Source organism: Mesoplodon bidens, assembly GCF_964165515.1.
Source record: "Mesoplodon bidens genome assembly, chromosome: 2".
Classification (NCBI taxonomy): domain Eukaryota; kingdom Metazoa; phylum Chordata; class Mammalia; order Artiodactyla; family Ziphiidae; genus Mesoplodon; species Mesoplodon bidens.
In genome coordinates, this window is record NC_138177.1 from 165,024,248 (window position 1) to 165,041,251 (window position 17,004).

General features: G+C 37.0%; 1 protein-coding gene across 6 annotated transcripts in view; it reads left to right on the forward strand.

Annotated features, from left to right (window-relative positions):
- EYA3 (EYA transcriptional coactivator and phosphatase 3) overlaps nucleotides 1-17,004 on the forward strand; it is a 110,177-nt gene that overhangs the window by 42,314 nt on the left and 50,859 nt on the right. For 3 of the 6 annotated variants that reach the window (XM_081226692.1, XM_081226697.1, XM_081226694.1), the window contains 3 exons: nucleotides 1,111-1,211; nucleotides 11,196-11,239; nucleotides 14,333-14,412. In XM_081226692.1, the coding sequence (XP_081082818.1) occupies nucleotides 1,179-1,211; nucleotides 11,196-11,239; nucleotides 14,333-14,412 (157 nt within the window). In that variant the 5' untranslated portion in view covers nucleotides 1,111-1,178. The other 3 variants (XM_081226693.1, XM_081226695.1, XM_081226696.1) reach the window with 2 other exon arrangements.

The window sequence follows — 17,004 nt, forward strand, 5'->3', positions numbered from 1 at the left end:
AGTGTGACTCTAAAGTGTGTTGTATTACACCAGAATAGAGCAGTATTAGTGGAGTGGTGGTAAATTGGTATAAGTGAAGTTTTTCATTTCCCTTTTAATTCATTACTTCTGCAATACGATTCTATACTTGCTTAAGCTTTGTCTGTTAAGTTGGTTACAGTGGTTGGTAAAAATAAGTGAAAACAGGTGTGACCTTAATTAAAGGCATAAACAATCACATCTGTTTTGGAGAAGTGCTACTTTCATTTTTGTTAAATAGAAATGGAGTTTATAGTTTTTATAATTATTTAGTTTTCTAACATCTTTCTGTCTCACTCGGCAGCAGGGCACAATAAGGTGTTCTTACCAGTAAATGTGGGGCTTAGAGTCCTATTTCTCTTTTTTAGTTTGAAAACCAGGACAGGAAGAGCAGAGTCTGAGAAGGTAAAGATTTTGCTTAAATAATTGACTAGGCAATACATGTAGTGGAGCTCGTTATTTCAGGATAAATTGGGTCCTAGCTCTACATGATTATTTTCCTTAATTCTAAAATTCAGTGTTTCACTTTACTTACTTATTTGCATTATTAAAATAGATCCAGAAGAATTGAGTTTTCCTTTAAGCTGATTACATATATAGTTGGTTGCAAAAGTATTTATTTGATATTCCAGTTTGCCCTATTTAAAGTGATTGTGTGTGTTAACAGTTATGTAAATGTTCCCCATTAAAGCAGGTTAGATGTTATCATAACTTCTTGACTGGCTAAGCTAGTTTTTATCATTTTTTAATGTAACCCTAATTCTAAAAAAAGTTGTGTTTTAGTTAATTGCACATGGCTTGTTATAAAGTGTTAAATGCATTGGGCACTATAGTAACCATGTTTTAAGTACAGCAGAAGTGGCTCCACATGTTGGCTTTTGCAAGGAATTATAAAAGGTATTGTGTAAACCTATCCTGACTTGATGCAGCATGTCCATTTTGAAAAGCCACGTGCAGATTTGAGATTTTGAGATTGGAGCTCACGTAGAAAGATTGAGGTAGCAAAATATTTTAAAAATTATTCTCTGATGGCCTCAATGATAATGCTTTAAGAGTACATAAAGCTTTGAATCCCCCCTCTTTTTTAAACAGACTGTGAAGACTGCTGAGAGACACTTGCAGTCCAGTCGCATAAGTGTAATAAAGAAATATTGGTCCTCATGGAAGAAGAGCAAGATTTACCAGAGCAACCAGTGAGTATTTCCTTTAACAATTTAAAGTTGATTGTAGAAAAGCTAATCTTAAGAGATTTTAAATATTATTCAGTTGTACTACAGATTCTAAATCAGAAATAAAATTAAGGAAAGGACTCCTTAATACTTTTCTTCTAAGAAAACAATGTTCTGTGTTCCTAAATTCATATTTTGCTAACTTAATGCCAAGGACTTGCTTAGAAAATTCAGCATTACAAAATAAATATTGTCTTTAGAAATGTCATTTAAAAAAAGCAATGGCTACTCTTACAGTTTTTAGAAAATAGGACATCTATTTACCAAACAGTGTATACCATTTCTGCCAGAAAATCTAGTTTTATCATTACCTAAATTTCCCTGACTAAATTTTTTTTAAAGTAGTAGTAGTAGTTGAAGAAAGTATAATTTGACCACTAGCTAATTCTTAAAAATAGATAAGACCCTTGAGAATAGGTTGAATTCTTAATTTCTTTTAAATATTTAACATAAATAAATAAAATCATTTTAAATGTCCCCAAGTGATACAGATTTATTGCCTTGCCATGGCTTTTTTGTTTTTGTTTTTTCCTAAGTGTTTTTTGACCCTTAGCATTTAAAAAAGGAAGATAATAGTAATCATTCTATTAAGATACTTTTGTGTTAAAGAATCTTTTCCTTTTGGCTTGACCTTCTTTTTCTGAAATTAGATAAATACTGATTCAATTTGCTCTCCTGAATCAGCCTCTTGCATTTTATATTAAGAGAGAATATAGAGTGGTACATGTTTACCTCCCTATGAAAATCCAACCTGAAAAACTTTGAATTTTGAAAGCAGATAATAGCGTATGTTTTTCATGTTCTAGATGTATTCTTTACATCAGTGATATATTTTTAATATTTTACTTTATGTTGAGACATACTGGTGCATACTGGTAATTCTTTTGCTATTAGTCTTTTAGCCCCTCACTTAAGTATAAAACTAGGAAGACATAAGCAGTTGGTAAAAGGACCTTTTGAAACATTTAAAATGTCATCCTATATGCCTGGTGGAACATTAATAATCAGGGAAATGATAGGGTTAAAAATCATCCTCAGCGGTGTATCTAAGATATACCTTATAATAGCTGAATTAGAGACACTAAATGTACCAAAGAAGATTCTGTCATTGAGTTTTTAATATAGTAAGACAAAGGCTTGGTCATAGTTTCAAAAGATTTATGTAAGTGTTGACATACTGTTGAAATGAGTATTGTTGTTAGTCACTCCTTACCTATTTAAGGTAATGAGAATTGTGAAGCTGACCTGCTGGTGAGTCATTTTTTCCTCTCTGCTTCATTTGCTTGCTCTTCTGTTCAGTATCTATAATATGATGTGCAAAATCTGATTGTTACTTCAGAGAGAGGTAAGAAATTAAAGTGCTTTAAAACCAAATTTTCTGGGAATTCCCTGGTAGTCCAGTGATTAGGACTCTGTGCTTCCACTGCCAGGGGCCTGGGTTCAGTCCCTGGTTGGGAACTGAGATCCCACAAGCCACGTGATGTGGCCAAAAAATTAAAAAAAATTTTTTTTTTAAATACTAAAAAAAAATTTTTTTTTAAACCCACAAATTTTCTGCTGACTATAAATGGTGGTTCTCATGGGGCATCTTTTTTTTTTTAATTGATTTGTACCTGGGTCTTAATTTATAAAGGTGATTGAGTGACTACATGAAGAGGTCAGTGCCATTGAAAAAAAAGAAGAAAAAAAAAAAGTTTGGACTTCCCTGGTGGCACACTGGTTAAGAATCCACCTGCCAATGCAGGGGACACGGGTTTGAGCCCTGGCCCGAGAAGCTCCCACGTGCTGTGGAGCAACTAAGCCCGTGTGCCACAACTACTGAGTCTGTGTGCTACAACTCCTGAAGCCTGGGAGCCTAGAGCCTGTGCTCTGCTACAAGAGAAGCCACCACAATGAGAAGCCCGTGCACCACAATGAAGAGTAGCCCCTGCTCGCCGCAACTAGAGAAAGCCCTTGCGCAACAACGAAGATGCAACGCAGCCAAATAAATAAATAAATTTATTTTTTTTTTAAGTTTCATGTTACAGTTCTCTTAGAGATGAGAGACGTAGCAGACCACACAGGGTCACGGGGGTAAGCACCAGTGTCATTCAGGAGGCAGAGATGCATAGGGGAATTCTAAGAGAATGCATAGGCTACAGCCTTAATTGAGGTTTCCACAGGCAAGGTGAAGCAACGTAACGTAGGGTAATTGTTTATTTAGGATTAGCTAGTTTGAATAATTCCAGAGGGTTTTGGGGTATAGAAGCTATCACTAGGTATCTGGCACTGGGTTGATTTTACAGCAGGGGAATATAGTTCAGAGTATGGTTCAGAATATAGGCTCTAGATTGCAGGGGGGATGTAAGCAACTTTGGCTCTTAGTTCGGCCCTGTGATTAGTGGGTGCTGAACAGACAAATATAGAATCTAAGAAAATATAGAGCATTTATTAACTGTTAAAAATAATTAGAATAAGAAGAGTAAATGTCAGATGTTGAGGAGTAAAGCTAATTTTCACAGGCTGTAGTAGAAATCTAAAACTTGAGTGGAAAGAATGGTCCTGTCCCAAGTTGATGATGATAAAGCCATGATTTAAAAAAAATTATTTTATTGAGTTATAGTTTATGAGGTATATACAACGTTATGTTCGTTTCTGGTATACAGCAAAGTGATTCAGTTATACGTATATATAATAATTTGCATCTTCTGATCCCAGACTCCCAATCCATCCCTCCCCAACTCCCCTCCCCCTTGGCAGCCACAAGTCTGTTCTCTATGTCTGAGTCTGTTTCTGTTTCATAGATAAGTTCAGTTGCATCATGTTTTAGATTCCACATATAAGTGATATCATATGGCATTTGTCTTTTCCAACTGGTATCTCTAGGTCCATCCATGTTGCTGCAAATGGCATTATTTCATTCTTTTTTTATGGCTGAGTAGTATTCCATTATATACACACACACAAACACACACACACACACCCCTCATACCTTCTTTATCCGTTTATCTGTCGATGGACATTTAGGTTGTTTCCATATCTTGAATAAAGCCAAGATTTTTAACCCTGCTGTTTACTTGTGTATAAAGAGAGATGTTGCTGATGAGCATTACTCATTATTGGAGTTATTTTAATCACATTGTCTCTTCCTTATTGAGTTATCCGTTTCTGTACTACTTGCTAGCTCTATCTCAAGATTGTTCCACTCATTGTTCACAATACAACATAAATCCTAGCCTCAGGTTCTCTTTCACTTTCCCCTATTGCCAGTCAGTCCTCAGTCCTCTGCAGTCAGAAATGGTTCTCTCTATGGTCATCACTTACCTTGAAATCACTCCATCTTTTTACCCTAGTCTTCATCTTTCTCAGCTACTCTGAAGCAGCTCATATTATTGTCCAAACTAGAACTCTTTTGTAGAGTAAAAGGAGGCACTAACCAAACTCAGTTTTAGGATAGGAGGTATAAATTAACACTGTTCCTGGCAAACTGGAAGCACTTAAAAAACTCCTTTATAGCTATCAGGGTGCCCTTTGAGCTCAAGTTTTAAAAGGACATATATACATAGGAAAAATTTTTAGAAGAATATATACAAAACTTAATACTGAAATCATGGAGGTTTGGGGGCAGAATAAGGTCTTTTATATTTTATTTTATACATATCTGTATGGTTTGGGTTTCTAAAAATATGAGCATATGTGCCTTTTATATTTAAATATTAAAAAAATTAGTAATACTGTAGACAAAAGAGGTGGTACATGATTACAACCACAGTGTACTCTAGGCTAAAACATGGAAAAGGAGTGAAGCTTGGGAAATATTCTTGATTGAGAGCAATGAAAAGGACCCTAAAATTTGTGGTTTTGGCTTGGAGAATAAAAGGATGGAATAAGTGGCAAAGAGAGAACGACTATACTCAACCCCTAATGTCTTTTTGTCTTATCGATAAAGGGGAGTAATCTTGGGCTTCCCTGGTGGCGCAGTGGTTGAGAGTCTGCCTGCCGATGTGGGGGACGCAGGTTTGTGCCCCGGTCTGGGAGGATCCCACATGCCGCAGAGCGGCTAGGCCCGTGAGCCATGGATGCTGAGCCTGTGCGTCTAGAGCCCGTGCTCTGCAGCGAGAGAGGCCACAACAGTGAGAGGCTTGCATACCGCCAAAAAAAAAAATTAAAAAAAAAGAGTAATCTTCAAACTATAAAGGATACCATATCAATTAAAAATATTGTATTTCCACATTTATAAGCAGGTACCTAAGTTATTTCAAATGAGTTCTAATTCTCTAGACCCCCCGCCAATAAAAAGACTGGGTTTGGTGCTCCTTCTTTGTGTTCCATAGAACCTTGAACTTCTGTCAGAATCATTATTTCACTGTTTTATTTATTACTTTTTTAAAATTTTATTTATTTTCGGCTGCGTTGGGTCTCGTTGCTGTGTGTGGGTTTTCTCTAGTTGTGGCGAGCAGGGGCTACTCTTCCTTGTGTGCGGTGGCTGCTCTTGTTGTGGAGCATGGGCTCTAGGCGCACGGGCTTCAGTAGTTGTGGCACGTGGGCTCAGTAGTTGTGGCTCACGGGCTTAGTTGCTCCACGGCATGTGGGATCTTCCTGGACCAGGGCTCGAACCCCTGTCCCCTGCATTGGTAGGCGGATTCTTAACCCCTGTGCCACCAGGGAAGTCCCTGTTTCACTGTTTTAGAAATTATCTATTTCTTTTCAACCAGACTGTAACTTCCTTGAGGTCAAGGACTGTATTTTGTTTATCATTATATTCCCTTTCAGGAGGGCTTGGTAGAGAACAGTCAGTTGAATGAATGATAGCGTGAATATGAACTAGAATTCTCACTATAGGCATTTAACATTGGAGAATGAATCTGCAGTGTATTTTTCTCTCACATTAGTCTCATATGGATTGACAGCTTTCCTGGGCCAGTCTTCCATGAAGGCTTCTTTCATCTTGTGATGCTATTATCTTCAACTGTGGCCTCCATGGTTGCCAAAGAAACGGAAGAGAGGATTGAAGAATCACATGAGATGTTTTTAAGGGGTAGTTGTAGAAGTGGCTTACGTGGATGGCTCCAACCTGACAGCAAGGGGGTCTGGAAAATGCCATCAATCTGTGTCTTAGTCTATCCTGGCTACTGTAACAAAATGCTATAGAATTGGTGGTTCATAAACAATAGAAATTGATTTCTCACAGTTCTGGGGGCTGGGAAGTCCAAAATCAAGGCGCCAGCAGATTTGGTATATGGTAAGGGCCTGCTACCTGGTTCATAGACTGCCATCTTTTTGCTGTGACCTCACATGGTGGAAAGGGAAAAGGAGGTCTCTTTTTTTTTTTAATTTATTTTTTTATATTTTTGCTGCACGGCTTGCGGGATCTTAGTTCCCCTGACAAGGGATTGAACCTGGGCCCCCGGCAGTGAACCTCCTAACCACTGGACTGCCAGGGAATTCCCAGGAGGCCTCTAATCCCATTCATGAGGGCTCCACCCTCATGACCTAATCACCCTAAAAGCCCCACCTCCAATTTTCATCATATTGGGGATCAAATTTCAAAATATGAATTTTGGGGGAAGACACAGACATTCAGTCTATAGCATCCTGTGTGCCCAGGAACAGGAAAAAGACCACTGAATATTTATAAGTGAATCTACAATAATCTTCTCTTTGGTTCACCTGTTTCATTTTTCACATCTAAAGAACAATATGTAACTCGTTTCCCCACACAGTCCTCTTAAGAGAAACAGCCCCAGCTTCCATCAGTTGCTGCATCCAGATCAAATCCAGGATCTGATGCCCACTAGTTTCTACTAGGTCCAGATGTGACTTCTTTTGGACAGGTACCTGTGAACTTAAAAGACATGTTTTTTGCCTCCCATCGCAAGTCACACCCCACATGCACTGGTGGAGCAGGCAGTTGTCTCTGCCACGGGTATTTACCTTTCAGTTTCTAGTAATTTGGAATGCTTACTCTCACTCTCTACATACTCATTTCCTTATGTCAAGTTCTGGAAGTAAAATTAATAATTAGATGACTGTTGGTAAGCACAATCAAAGAAAATAGCATTAAATGTTTTTGTGTGTATAATTTCATCCAGGTTATGATCAAGCCCTTTCCCCTTCTAGAATATAGAGTATGACTTTCTAGTAAAGAGAATGATATGCTTTGTTTGGCAGTGGTGGATAAATTCTGACAAAAACATCTTCCTTTTTATAGGCTTCATGAAGACTTCTGTTGGATTTATTATTACCAAGAGTATAGTTTACCAAGCCCTAGTATGATTTAGCCTCTTGTTAAAACTTAGGGGGCACTATAGTTGTACACTTGTAAATCATATCAGAATAGTTCTGGAATGACATTTGAGATGCATAATATAATTTTCTTATCTAGAAAGTGGTATTTCTTAATCTTGTCTTTGAAATTTTGGAAATTCAGCTTTGTTTTTGCTGCTTTTGGTGGTAACATTAAAATTTAACAATGTCTTTGTCTTTCATAAACACCTCTCTCTCATTCATTCTCTCCCTTACCACCCGCCCCACTACCACCACCAATTTCATCTTCACAGCAGGCCTGTGGAATAGTCATAGTTTTCTTTTACAGTTGAGAAAACAGATGCAGAGAAGTAGACATACAGTGAATTAACTCTCAGAACTGAGCCTTGAACCTGGATATTCTGAATTTGTGTATTGGGTTATATGTATTCCTTTGCTCTGTTATATTTAAAGCATGATTTTTTTTTTTATAGCAGAGGCACAAGTAGAACTCTGATTCATGAATTTGCCAGTGGTTCTTCCTTTTTGTGTAACCTTTAGTCATAACATGCCTGTAAGATTGTCATTTTTTTAAATGACAACTTTATTGAGATACAATTCACATCCATTTTAAAGTATACAATTTGATGTTTTTTAGTATATTCACAGAGTTTTGCAACTATCACCAGAGTCAATTTTAGAACATTTTCATCACTCCAAAAAGAGATTCTGTACCCATTAGCAGTCACCCTCAATTCCCTCCCTCCCGCAGTCCTAGGCAACTACTAATCTACTTTCCTATTGACCTATTTGTGGATATTGCATATAAATGGATTCATACAATATGTGATCCTTTGTGACTGGCTTCTTTCACTTAGCATAGTCTTTTCAAGATTCATCTGTGTTAGCATGTATAAGTACTTCATTCCCTTGCTGAATGTTTCATTGTATGGATTTATTTTATCATTCATCATTTTATTTATCATTGTATTTATCCGTTCATCTGTTCATGGACACTGGGGTTGTTTCCACTTTTTGGCTATTTTGAATAATGCTGTTAGGAACATTCATGTCCAAGTTTTTGTGTGGACATAAGTTTTCATTTCTCTTGGTTATATAGTCAGGAGTGGAATTTCTGGATTATATATAATAGTACTTCTATGTTTAACCTTTTGAGGAACTGCTAGACTGTTTTCCAAACTAGCTGCCCTATTTTACATTCTGTCAGTTTCTGGATTGTATTGTTTGAACCCATCCTTTTGTAATCCAGTGAAATCTGTCTGTATCCTTTTAGTTTACCTGCCTCTAGTGCCAAGGTTTCCTATCTCTGACTTACAGGAGGACATAATTGCCCAAATCAAGGCTAACAATGAGCTGTGAAAGGTACAAAATTAGCTGATAACACATTTTCCTCCCCCAGACGTTTTTGTTTAGTAGATATGTCTTTAAGTACATTTTCTCCATTTCTATTTATGAGTACATACTCTTTGTACCGAGTTGGCATTGTAGTAAATAGAAAGTGAAAAAGCGTAGTTCTTACTTGAAAGGCCATTATGGTATATTTTTAAATTTTGCTCCAGGGCTTTTTCTTTTTTTTAGTTCTCTAGCTAAATTTGTTATTCTGTGGCACTAATAAAATGAAGACTGATAAATTAGATTCCTCAGTGCTCTAGTTTTCTTTATATGGATTACTGTTAGGAGACCATAGACTGTTTTAAATTCATTTCTTTGATCACAAAGAGGGTCTTTGGGTGAGCTAAGCATAGATTCATCACCACTGTTGGAAAATTACATTATTATCCGACCTTATGTAAATACTGTCATCTTCAGGTGGGAGGGACAGCACATTTATATTATAGCAAGAGCCTGTATTTTGTCATTTGTGAAATGACATAAATAGATAAACTAGAAAGTCTAAGTAGATAAACTAGAAAGTTGAATTTTTCTTATCTTTAGCCTTTCAGTTTCCAGTCAAAACGTGTTTTCCAGCGTTATTCCATCAGCGCATTTTTCTCCTATGCCTTTCAGTGAGGTTATGTCATACATTTGTAATACAATTAAATTCTCTTGTCACAGTATGTATACCATCCTGGAATTCCTTGACCTCTTGGTTGGTTTTGGTATCTTTTATCATACAGAAGTTTTGAGTTTTTGTAAAATCAGTCTATTTTCTCCTTTATGGCTTAGTAAGGGTTTATCTACCTCAAAGTTCTTTGTTTTTTGTTTTTTTCTTTTTTCTTCATATGCTTCTATAATTTTGTTTCTAAATTTAGAGGGTTTTTAAAAAACTTATTTATTTATTTTTAGCTGTGTTGGGTCTTCACTGGTGTGCTCAGGCTTTCTCTAGTTGCAGGGAGCAGGGGCTACTCTTCGTTGTGGCGCGCAGGCTTCTTGTTGCGGTGGCTTCTCTTGTGGAGCACGGGCTCTAGGCACATGGGCTTCAGTAGTTGTGGCGCACAGACCTCAGTCGTTGTGGCTCGCGGGCTCAGTAGTTGTGGCTCGCAGGCTTAGTTGCTCTGCAGCATGTGGGATCTTCCTGAACCAGAGCTCGAACCCATGTCCCCTGCATTGGCAGGCGGATTCTTAACCACTGTGCCACCAGGGAAGTCCTGGCAGGTGGACTCTTAACCGCTGCACCACTAGGGAAGTCCTTAGAGGGTTCTTTTTTAATGCCCCTTTTTTCTTTATCTTTATTGGTACCTATGAAAATTTAGGCAGCATTATATAATGAGTTGATATGCCATAAGCAAATAACCAAGAGTATTTGGTTTTATTTATTTTGTCATGTTTTCTCATGAGGAGTGGCTGTCCATGAGAAGTTGTATGGGCCTTGTATTTAACTTGTATTTATTATTTACCTTGTCTGAACTGTTAAATTTAATCATATTAAATAGCTATATTCCCACTGGATATGTTTATTTAAAATTGTTTAGCAAAGTTTCTGCCTCTGTGAGTTCTTACTCTTTGTAGTGGTTGGCAGTACTCTTTGTCAGCTTGAAATACTTTAAGTATTAATAATTTGTATGGCTAAGCACACTAAGCATACTTCTACTATAACTAGTAATTCTAATCAGAAAACTCTAAAATCAGATTCTTTGTCATATAAAAAAACAGGGAAAACTTAGTAGTATTAACCATTGATCTTTCATTTATGGATTCTTAAACTGTTTCAATGAAAATGCTTTTACCTTAGAAGGAATTAGAGAAGGTGAAAATATGGGGAAAAAACAGAATAGTGTGAAGTATATTTTTTAGATTACTGGTAACCTGATTAGAATTTATTTTTATTTTTGGCATGTAAGTAATTTGAATATAAAGATATTTCTGTTAAATAAATGATTAGATGATAGTGAGATTGCCATACTTACTGTTTGAGAATAAAACTGTGTGTCTGGTAAAATTTTAAACTAACCAGTTTGTATCCAAGTTTGGATACCTTATCCTGGTAAACATTCTGTGTTGAGTAAAAATCCTGGTAAACCTTTTATTTTACCTTGAATGTGAAAAACACTTTTTTCATTTAAAAAAAGAGAGAACCTCATGTGAAAAACAAGTACATCTCTAACTCTAAAATATAATAGGGATTAATAAAATAAATCTAAGGGAAACAAAAGGAAACAGTTACCCTGTAATTTATTAGTTAATATTAGGCTGCCACTTGAGTAGCTAGATGATTTTAAAAACAGATCAAGACATTGATGCTTTTGTATAATTTTTTTACAGGTGAAAAAAGCCAAGATGCAGGAATCAGGAGAGCAAACTTTAAGGTATACAGAGTTGAATTTCTTTTTAATGACCTACTTATAATTGTTTTTACATACTGATTAGTATATGGGCATGATTTGTGTTGACTACCCTCTTTTTGATTTTTAGCATCAATCTTTACGTTTTGAAATTATTTGGTTTAAGGTGAAAATTTTCCTCTAAAAGTTTGTCCTTGAAACACATAGGTGCTGATTTTTTTCATTTATTCATTATTTATTCAACAATATATACCAATCTCATGGTATCTCTCAGATCCTGTGATATGTGGAAGAGACACAATGGTGAATATTCTTCAGTCAGATGTACAGTATACATAGTAGGGAAGACAGAAATAAGGAAAACCCAAGGGGTTAATCATTAATTACCAAATGGATATGGGACACCTTAGTCATTAGCTAGGCTCCCCTTGTAGAAAAGAGGCAGCTTCTTTGCATGTCATGTTCTCGCTTCCACAACACCATGATTTTCAGTTGTCCACAGTTCTTACCTTCTGTTGTTTGTCTACCAACCATATGAGCCGGTAACTGCATCACCTCTAACATCTTAATTTTAAGAATCCTACTCTTATACCACCACACACACTATCATTCCAGCTTATTTATTTTATTGTCACACTAGCCCTGTGTCTTATACACTTCCAATTAAATAATCTGTCATATTTTCACTATCAAGCATTGACCCTTCCCCAGAAAAAGACTTCAATAACTCTCCATTTTCCCCTTTTCCCAGCTCCTGGCAACCATCATTATGCTTTTTGTCTCTGTGATTTTGAGTACTCTAAGTACCTCTTATTAGTGCAATCATAAGTTATTTGTCTTTCTTTGACTTGCTTATTTCATTTAGCATAATGTCTTCATGGTTTATCCATGTTGTAGCATGTGTGAGAATTTCCTTCCTTTTTAAGGCTGAATAATACTTCACTGTATGTCTATTCCACACTTTGTTTATCCATTCTTTAGTTGGTTGTGTTAATTATTGACAGGAGTTCTACTGAATGAGAATGAAATATTTGTGGTGCTTACTTTTGGAGTTTGGGTGTTTTTGCTCTTTTTTGGAGAAGGGAAATTTTATTTTTGAGCATTTTTTTAATATACACACATTGTTAAGTAAAATTTATGTTTATATAACTGAAAATAATTATATTTTGAGACAGTAATAATTTTTCTAGATACAATAACTTTAAATATTTAACAGTGCTGGAGTTAATTCACTGTCTTGGTGCTGTTGTTTCTATTTAATCTCTAGATACTGAGTTGAATAGGTAGGGGATTTTGCTATAAGATTACAGGACCATAGGATTTTAGGAACTGGTCCATTGTATGCCAGACCATACAAATATACCTTCTAAGATACAGGATCTAGAAATAGTCTTTTTTAGGAACTGGTCCATTGTATGCCAGACCATACAAATATACCTTCTAAGATACAGGATCTAGAAATAGTCTTTCAACAGTGGGTATAACAGTGAACCTCAGACTTATTCAGGTACACATAGAAGACCAGTCATTGTAGTCAGAAATGTGAAGTTCTTGTCTGGGTTTATACCTTTCTCCTTGGAATCCTATTTAATTAGGCATAAGATGGGGCTCAGAAGTCTGTATTCAGGTAATTATAAGAAATAAGCCATTTTGGGAAACAATGATGTAACTATTCAGTATGATTTCTTACCCTTACCCTCAATTCCCATAGTAATATCTTGGTTGGTATATTAAGTGCTATTCCAGAAATACAGACAGTTGAGTAAATAGATTAAAATAAACTTCATCTGGGGATTTACCTTTAAAAATTAATTACATCTTAGGGAAAATTGTTTGAACATTGAGAATATACCCGGAAAAAAAAAACTTTATTATGCTTGAATATTAGAGGTCCATTCAGAAAAGATAATGAGAGCTTTAAGAATTTTGGTCCTGTGTATTTTCTTTTATGAATAACATTTCTTTTTAAAATTTTTTTCTTTTTAAAACTACTCTTTCCAGATATGTGTAGTGTCTGGGACAGTGTCCTCCACATCTCCCTAGAGTGTAGAACAGCAAAGCAGATTTCTTGATAGGGAACATGAATGTGGGAAGAATACCTGGGCTGGGGAGAATTTGTATTGTAATAATACTAGCTACAGTTATATTGCACTTACTCTGTTCTAGTCTCTGTTCTAAGTACTTTTCATATATTAACTCATTAATTTCTATTACAACCCTAAAAGGTAGCTTCTATAAATTATCCCTCCTTGACAGTTGAAAAACTGGAGCACAGACAAGTTCAGTGACTTGCTTGAAGTCATAAAGCTAGTTTTGGCAAAGTGGAATATGAACTCAAGCAATCTGGTTCTAGAATCCACACTCTTAAGCACTGTGCTATACTGGTAGTTGAGGGAATATGTGGAGAGTGGAAAGTAAGGTAGAAGGAAGAGGGAGGACACGGTGAGGGATGAAAGTATAATCTCCAATTCAGAATTTCAGTGAGGATCTTCCCAACATTAAAGTGTCTAACATAATGACTTGTCCTCCCAGTTTACATGACTTATCTTTTACAGTTTCTCTTAATTTGTCTTATAAGTTTTTTTAAAAAGATGTTGCTAAGTTTTGGAAATGATAACAAATAAAAATTTGTTTATTTTTAATTGGGAGAAAGGAAATACAGCAGAATGCACCATTTTAAGGTTCAGAACCCCTTCTTGGAAACAAACGTGTATGATTTGAAAAAGCTTGTCAAATGATTATGAGGACCATTGTCTGAAGTCAAGCATCTTCCTACTTCCCTTTGGTACTTTGGAAATAAAGTGACAGCAGGTTTTGGTGTTGTGGAATTTGTCTTTTACCACCATGTGGTCTTCAGAGAAAATCCGACCTGCCTGTGGCTTAGGTGGAATTTCTGAGCGATACAAAGATTGAAGTGATGACGAAGAACAGTAGAATGCTGAAGGTACTAGCCCTGGCCCCAGCTCTTTAGGTAGCCGCTAAAAACCAAGAATAAGTATTTCATAAAGTAGACTTACCTTGCCTCTTACTTACCTACGAAGAAAGGGTTTGATTTAATCACTTTTAGCAATGCAGCAGATCAGTCAGGGGCTAATGTATTCATTTTGGTTTTCCCAGTCAAGTAAGCAACTCCGAAGTCAGTGATCAGAAACCTGAAGCTTCAAGCCTTGCTTCAAACCTTACCATGTCGGAGGAAAGTAAGTACCATATTCTGTGCACCATGGAAGAGGTGTTCCTGTGACCAGGTGATGCTATTCTTTTATAATTGGTCTTCACTGATTGCCTTGTTTGTCTCAGAATATCCAGAATCCTTTCATTGCCTTGTTTGTGTGTTCATCCCTGTGCTCTGCTATAAGCCTTATTGACATACCAGCTAAGGAACAAAATCACATGGAATTCACTCCCCAGGGATTGGTGATTGTGGGGTTTTTTTGTTTTTGTTTTTGTTTTTTGCTGTACGCGGGCCTCTCACTGTTGTGGCCTCTCCCGCTGCGGAGCACAGGCTCCGGACGCGCAGGCCTAGCGGCCATGGCCCACGGGCCCAGCCGCTCCGCAGCACGCGGGATCCCGGACTGGGGCACGAACCCGTGTCCCCTGCATCGGCAGGCGGACTCCCAACCACTGCGCCACCAGGGAAGCCCTGGTGATTGTGTTTTTGTTTCAAGGTTGGATGTTCTAAAGGTAATAAATAGTGCCTTACTCAAAATCAGAAAAGTTTGTGGGCCAACCTCTGACTGTTCCTCCAGAGGGCTTGATATTTTTCTACCTTCCTAAAAACCAAATAATTCTACCTATCCATCTAGGCCAAAAAAAGAAAAGTAATCCCCCGAGAGCCCAAGATTGATACTGGGCCCTGAGGGAGATCCATCTCAGGGATCCACTTACCAACCCTTATTCTCCTGTAGAACAGTTATATTCATACGTTAGACAAAAATTTGTAGAATGTCCTTTTTTTTTCCTGTGGAGACATGAGCTTTCTCTGGCATATCATGGTGGTATGCTCCATAGGGCAAATAGTCCTCCTTGAAATTAAATTAAATAAGATCTTACAGAAAAAACCCTAATGAACTTTTTGGCCAACCCAATAGCTGTGCCCTTCCCTATTTTCCCACACACTTTAAAAGGATAAATTTGTGTAAGACACTTTTGAAAAGACATTTATTTGGGGGATATATCTTAAGATGATTATGCTTAACCTTGTATAATTCCCATGTGTTAAAAAATGGTGTGCCTATTTTTTTAAAAAATGGTATGTCTTGAGTTGTATATATTATTTCCTCAAAGATGCTGTTCCAGTGGTTCTCAAACTTTCAGCATACCTAAGAGTCATCTGGAGTGCTTGTTTGTAATGTAGAATTCTAGCTTCATCTTCAGTGATTATCATTCAGTAGACCTGATGTGGATGGGAATCTGCATTTTCAAGAAGATAGCTAATTCTGATACCTATGGGAAACAGCTCTAATCAATGAAAAGTATCTACTCTAATTTTTTTAATATCTCACTCATCCCCAAGAAAAAGGCCTGTTCCTTATATACTTCAGGGCCCAGAGGTAAGTTGTCTTCTTGCTTCTTGAAAACCATTTCTCTTTTTTTCTCAAAAACTCTGGTTCCTTTGAAGTCTATATTTGTGCCTCTTCCCCACATTTCTTTTTACCTCAGACTGAACTCCTAGTCATTTTGCTCTTTAAAGACTAGATCTTCTTTTTCTTCTCCATCCAGACTCTTATTATTCTTGGTAATTTCAACATCCATATAGATGACCTATCCAATACCCATAGTGTCCTTCTTGTTTTCCTGTCCCTTTTTACTCAGCATAGATTCTATGGTTCTTTATTATAATTACTCCCTTACAAATATCTTCAATAATTTGGCCTCTTGTACTCTTCTTGCTAAACCCCAGTCATAATTTAATCCAACTCTCTACCTTCTCTATAAGTGCATTCAAATAGCTGAACATTATTGGATGATTTATACACCTAGCTGACTATTTACTCACAGGGCCTCAAGTGGGCACCCTACTACATTTTACTCATGAGTTTTACCTTTTAATATTTCACACCACTTCTTTCCTCTCGAAGCACCCATACTCATTCACCTTTCTTCATGCTTACCTGATGACTCCTTCTCAAACAGAAGCTCTCTGTGACAGGAAGCTCCCTTATTATCCTACCACCACCAGATCTTCAAAGCTACTTGTGTTTGTACCCATATTATCTCTCTTCATTCTTGTCAGAATTGGAATAGTATTCTTGCTCCTGTCAAAGGTAAAACCTTTTATTTGTGCTTCATACCCTATCTGTTCTCACCTCCCCCAAGGACTTTGGTACTTTGGTTATCCTAATACCATTCCTGCATCGTCATGTTCTTCTCTTCTTAATCCATCCTGTCAGTAAAGGGACATGATTCAGTATCTACCATCTTAAAACACAAAACCGTCCTTTGGGTCCACATCCCCCACTAGATATAGACCTTCTCTTTGTTCCATGACCCATTGGAACCTCTGGAAAGAGTTGCCCTCACTCGCTTTCTCACCTCCCATTCGCCCTTCAACCCTCTCAAATTTAGCTTCTGTCACCACTCTTCCAATGAAATTGCTTTTGTCAAGGTCATTAGTTACTTTCAGTAACTGAAAGTGCTAGTTCTTGTGGACATTTCTCTCCTTGTATCCTGCCTCCCACTATTTTTTCTCCCACCTTTCTCCTTTGCTGGGCTTTCTTCTACTATCTGAACTCTGAATGTTGGTGGGCCTCAGGGTTTGGTTCTAGTCTACCATCTTTGCTCTTTCTGCA